At 43.0% G+C, this 4,839-nt stretch overlaps 1 protein-coding gene across 6 annotated transcripts in view; it reads left to right on the top strand.

Annotated features, from left to right (window-relative positions):
* The first annotated feature begins 3,756 nt into the window (after positions 1–3,756).
* Positions 3,757–4,839, top strand: part of dysf (dysferlin, limb girdle muscular dystrophy 2B (autosomal recessive)) — a 78,678-nt gene continuing 77,595 nt past the window's right edge. For 5 of the 6 annotated variants that reach the window (XM_071460075.1, XM_071460070.1, XM_071460071.1 and 2 more), the window contains exon 1: positions 3,758–4,055. In XM_071460075.1, the coding sequence (XP_071316176.1) occupies positions 3,968–4,055 (88 nt within the window). In that variant the 5' untranslated portion in view covers positions 3,758–3,967. Of the gene's footprint in view, positions 4,056–4,839 lie in introns of all 6 variants that reach the window. The other variant, XM_071460067.1, reaches the window with a different exon arrangement.

The following is a 4,839-nucleotide window of genomic DNA, read 5'->3' as shown; positions in this document are numbered from 1 at the left end:
TTTCTGGAACGTTGAAATTGTCCTTGTGTTGTAGAGGTCAATCTCTGAATGAAAGATTCATATGTTGTCAGATACGCGGGACGTGATGTTAGAATCCACCTCCCTCTTATACTCTCCATTGTGAGGTTACATATTGTGGTCATTACTTCAGACAGCTAGCAAAAATCTAATCGAATGAGTAGAAGCTGGTTGAAGGGGCAGATCCAGGAATTCTGTATCACTTTCCTAAACATTGTGAGATACGGAATTTCAAGAAATAATGTTCTTATTGAGGTACGGCATACTTGCAAACAAAAGATGTTAAGGATGTTTGATCTTGGCAGAGGTATGCGCTTCACTGAGTGCTGGACAAATTACAATAAAAGGCACAGCAGTGGAGGTCAGGCGTTAAGAAAGCTTGATAAGCACACCTGTCTCCAGTCATGTGTCAAAGATCCCAGATTACCCACAATCAGCGTGCACAAACAGGCCCATGTCCATGAAAATAACAGAAACCATAGGAACAACAGCTGGTACTCAAGCTAGCTTTCAGAGACAATACCCTACTGTAGCCACAAGGGGGCAGTAAATTTCATGATGAATGTAAACAGGCATCAGATCCTACATGGGATGGAAAGCTGTTCCGAGATCAGATGTACAGAGAGATATCACTTCCACTTCAATATCGTTCTAATTGATATCTGTTTTTAGCTTTAACTGGTCAGGCATTGTTTGTCTTGCGTGTCCTGATGGTTCGTCACTATAAGATATAATATATCTTCTGCCACATCCGTCAACTGCAACATTCTCCCTGCGCTCAGCAGACGCAACTGAGACACCGTGCCCTTGCCTTAATCTCTTTTTTTTTAACAATGAACAAACCAGACCTCTATTTTCCATCTAATATCATGTGATTAATAATTTCCTCAACACTCTTTCACAAGTCAAATTAAGCAGCAAGTACTGAACCATTTTGAACAACACTCTGCAGCTCTTGTGGAGAATCAGCATTCAGTGTTTTTCAGAGCTGTAGGTTGCTTTCCTTCAGGCATCTTCCATCAGCTCTTGAGTAATTTGAGAGGAAATTCGATTACCCCAGCCTCTTTGGAGAGGAGCATTTAAGGGATCAATAGACTCTAATTGATATGATGGAAGATGCTGTGTTGTAATGCAAGCAAATGTCATTTCTGGGCATACATCTAAAATAAAGGCAGATGAGTTGTTGGAGCTTAAATGTAGCATTTAAAAGAGAAAATATGAATTGGATTTTACAATGTGATTTTGTTGCACCAGCAAAATACTCACTAGATCTTACTGGTACTGTAAGGCACAGTGGGAGAAAACCAGACTAGGAGAACAAGGGAGTAACGATTCCATGTTTAAAGGAAAGGATTTTTACATCTTTACGCCAAAATCGTACAGTTTTGCAAATGATTTGTTGGCCCTCTTGCAATTCCTTCGCTGACCGCCACCATAGAAATTAAAAAGCTTGACTCTATATGCACTTTAGAGCTTTTACTTGCAGTTTGCATGAAGACACACACAAACACATATAATCCACTTTCTTATTTTTAATACTGCCCCCACTACTTCCCGTAAGTGCACACACACACATACACACAGACCATAAATGTGTGGATGACATAACTGAAGCCCAGTGGGTCGCACTATAAATAGAAGAGCAACAGAACCCCCCAGAGCCTACCACCATTCCCGAACATGCACAGCTTTCCCTCATGTGCACATGCCCGATCTTTTCACTTCCTCCCTTTGGTTTCATCCTGTCACTTTTTCTAGTCAATGTGAAATTGAACATAAAATGTTAAAAAAGGTTGTGGTTTCCCTCTGTCAAGCAGAGGGAGGTGCGAATCATGAGAGTGGACCTCGCAGACTCAAAGGTCACATGATAATCTTTTAAATTCCTTCACTGCCTTTTTCTGTCACATCTCTCAGAACACTTTTTAAGGACCTTTAGACACCGCTTTTAACATTTGGTCACATGAAGCGTCTTAAACTCTGAATCTTATTTCCAACTCTTTAAAACACTGACATGCACATTGTTTTGATTTTTTTTTTTTAAATCTCCATCAAACATCCTTTCTACACATTTTAAATCACTGCCTAATTTTAACCTTTTTATTTTTAGTATGTAAGTCAGTCAGCTGAAATTATAATCAATTACACAGAGGTTAGAGGTACACACATGATTTCTGTGTCCCTTAATGCAGCCTTACACCGTGTCTTCATTCCTCCATCAATGTCCACCAGAGGGTTTCGGATTTGAAAAGATCTGGGGCTAAAATAAGATTATGCACTATTACTCTGCTTCTGTGAAACACTGAAACGTTGTTACGACACATAACAATTCATCTCTCTTGGTTTGATTATGTATGATTTCTGCACAGGATGTGTTCAGCCACAGTACTACTGAGTTCTCAGAAGCAGTTTGGCAGTTCTCTAGAAATGCCACATCCTGGCTAGCCTCTGTTCCACACGTCTGAGCTGGCTGGGACCCCTCAACTTTCTCATGGATTTGCCTCTTATGTTGAGTTGAGTTTAGCCCACAAATTTCAAGGGCTTAATGAGAATGGTGTTCATAAAAGCTCGCTAAAAAACATGAATATTGGATAAACAATGAAACTACAGTCCTAGACAAAGCCACATGACATACTGCGGAGAAAGCCCCTGTTCCAAGGCTGGACTTTTAGTTATTAGCCTTGCTGTAAATGTTAATGGGATTTGAGGCAAGAAACAGTTCTGGTTTCGCTTTGGCTTTCAACAGAGCTAAGGGCTGTGTTCCACTTTCTGTTGTGACCAGGTCCGAAGAGATACAAAGCAAGGTCATCAGGCAGGGTGTTGCCAAATTGGATTGACAGAAAGTAGCTCAGTCCGAGGCCATCCAGAGAACATCCAGTTGTCCAAAATGTGACCCGGTTTTTAATCATCATTTAGGGAAGGGTTATGTATACAGAAATCTACATGTGTAAATGAGCAGGACTGGACCGGTCCTACTGGTCCAAAGGTTGTCAAGCAGAAGAGAGAGTAGCATTTTTTTAAAAATGTTTGCACATTGTGGATAATCCTGGGATCTTTGACGGGCAAGCTAGCAGCACATGAGAGTTACGACTGTCACTGTCATGAAAAGGTTTGTTTAAGTGTTGTGGGTGGTGCACACCACTGGTTTCCTCTCAGTCCCAAGCTTCCTGCTCAGGTGAGAGCAGGTGCTGGCTTATTGGAAAATAACCTAACCAGCCAAAACAATTTGTACCCACACAATTAAATAAAAAGTAGCACGAACACGTGGCCACTCTGACGGTCAAACTGCCATGGCAGCTGGTGTGAGACCGCATCCTGAGACAGCACCGTTCTTCTACTGATGAATTTTCAGTCATGTGATTCATTCGTTCATATTTCCCCTTAAATCCCTTTAAGTGTATATGATACACTACCTCTCCTGTCTGTCCACAAATCTGCATCAGCAAGCACATTTTTCCAACACACTCTTACCCATTGTTGGTTTAAGTTGGCAGGGTTTGCATTGTTAATTGTGTGAAGGCATGTGTGCACTGAAAGTAAAGGCCACTGTGTGTGTCTGTGTGTGTCTGTGTGTTGCTGGCCCTTTAAGCCAGTTGTGATTGAAGGGACAGTGTGTGTGCGTGTGTGTGTGTGTGTGTGTGTGTGTTTTGTGCATGAGTCAGCCAGTGCACCTTGCTTGCCCTGAGTGTGTGTGTGTGTGTGTGAGAGAGAGAGAGAGAGAGAGTTGGGGGGTGGGCGAGGAGGACAGCTGAGTGCTGCAGCTCCACCAGTCGCTCTCTCAGTTTCTATTCATTCTCTGTGCCTCTCGTCCATTTTTCCTCTCTCTCATTTTCTTTTCTCTTTTTCTAAGGATATTTCTTGGATACACTGAAGCCCATATATGGACCACATGGTGTCTGCTTGGGGGATTTGACAGAGCTCTGCTGTGTGTGTGTGTGTGTGTGTGTGAGCCATGCTGCGTGTGTTTATCCTGTGCGCAGAGCGTCTGCAAACGCCGGACGACGACATCAGTGATGCCTACTGCCAAGTCATCTACGATGGTAGGGATGGAGCGTGTCTATGAGTGTGAGGAGGAGGTCGAGAGACTAAGACAGACAGAAAAGAGAGAGAGAGATCAGAGGAGGAGATATTTCGGGATAAAGTTCATGTGCAAAGAGTCAACTGTGTGTGTTTGTGTAAGACTGGGATGACACAATATTGAGCTCAAGCTCTCTCTCTCTGTAACAGCTGAGAGGTTATTATTGGAAAGCCTCTGCCCGTGGTCGCTCATGGCTTCCAGGCTGAGTGGGGTGGGGCGCAGAGAGAGGGGGAGAAAGAGAAAGAGAGAGGTGGACAGAGGGAAAGAGGTGATGATGGAGTCACAGTCATATTATGGGGGTACACCCCCTCCAGAAAGCCAGTCCCCACAAGGAAGGATAATCTAATGTAAATAACATTCAGGTGTCATTTGAAGTTAATATGGAGCATGAAATATTGTGTGTGTGTGTCTCTCCAGTAAAACATCACTGTGTTTATAGTTACCACACCACTGCTCTTTCAGCAGAGTTTTTCCTCTCTCTCTCTCTCTGTCTCTCTCACACACACACACACTCGTCCATCTCCCATATTTCATTCCTTGTCTTCCTCTCTTTCATGCTTTCTCTTGCAGCATTACAGTTAAACTCCAACACACCACAGCAGAGTACAGTCCAGACTACAGCAGATCACAGCAGACTATAGGAGGTTAGAGTACAGCTGACTATAACAGGGGACCGCAGACGACACCAGATTGCAGTAGACTACAATAGACTACAGTAGACTACAGTAGATGACAGTAGACTACAT

Source organism: Trachinotus anak, unplaced genomic scaffold, assembly GCF_046630095.1.
Source record: "Trachinotus anak isolate AG129_WGS33_773 ecotype Australia unplaced genomic scaffold, CSIRO_AGI_Tana_v1 ptg000023l, whole genome shotgun sequence".
Classification (NCBI taxonomy): domain Eukaryota; kingdom Metazoa; phylum Chordata; class Actinopteri; order Carangiformes; family Carangidae; genus Trachinotus; species Trachinotus anak.
Note: the sequence above shows the minus strand (reverse complement) of the source record. Positions and strands in the feature narration are given on the sequence as shown.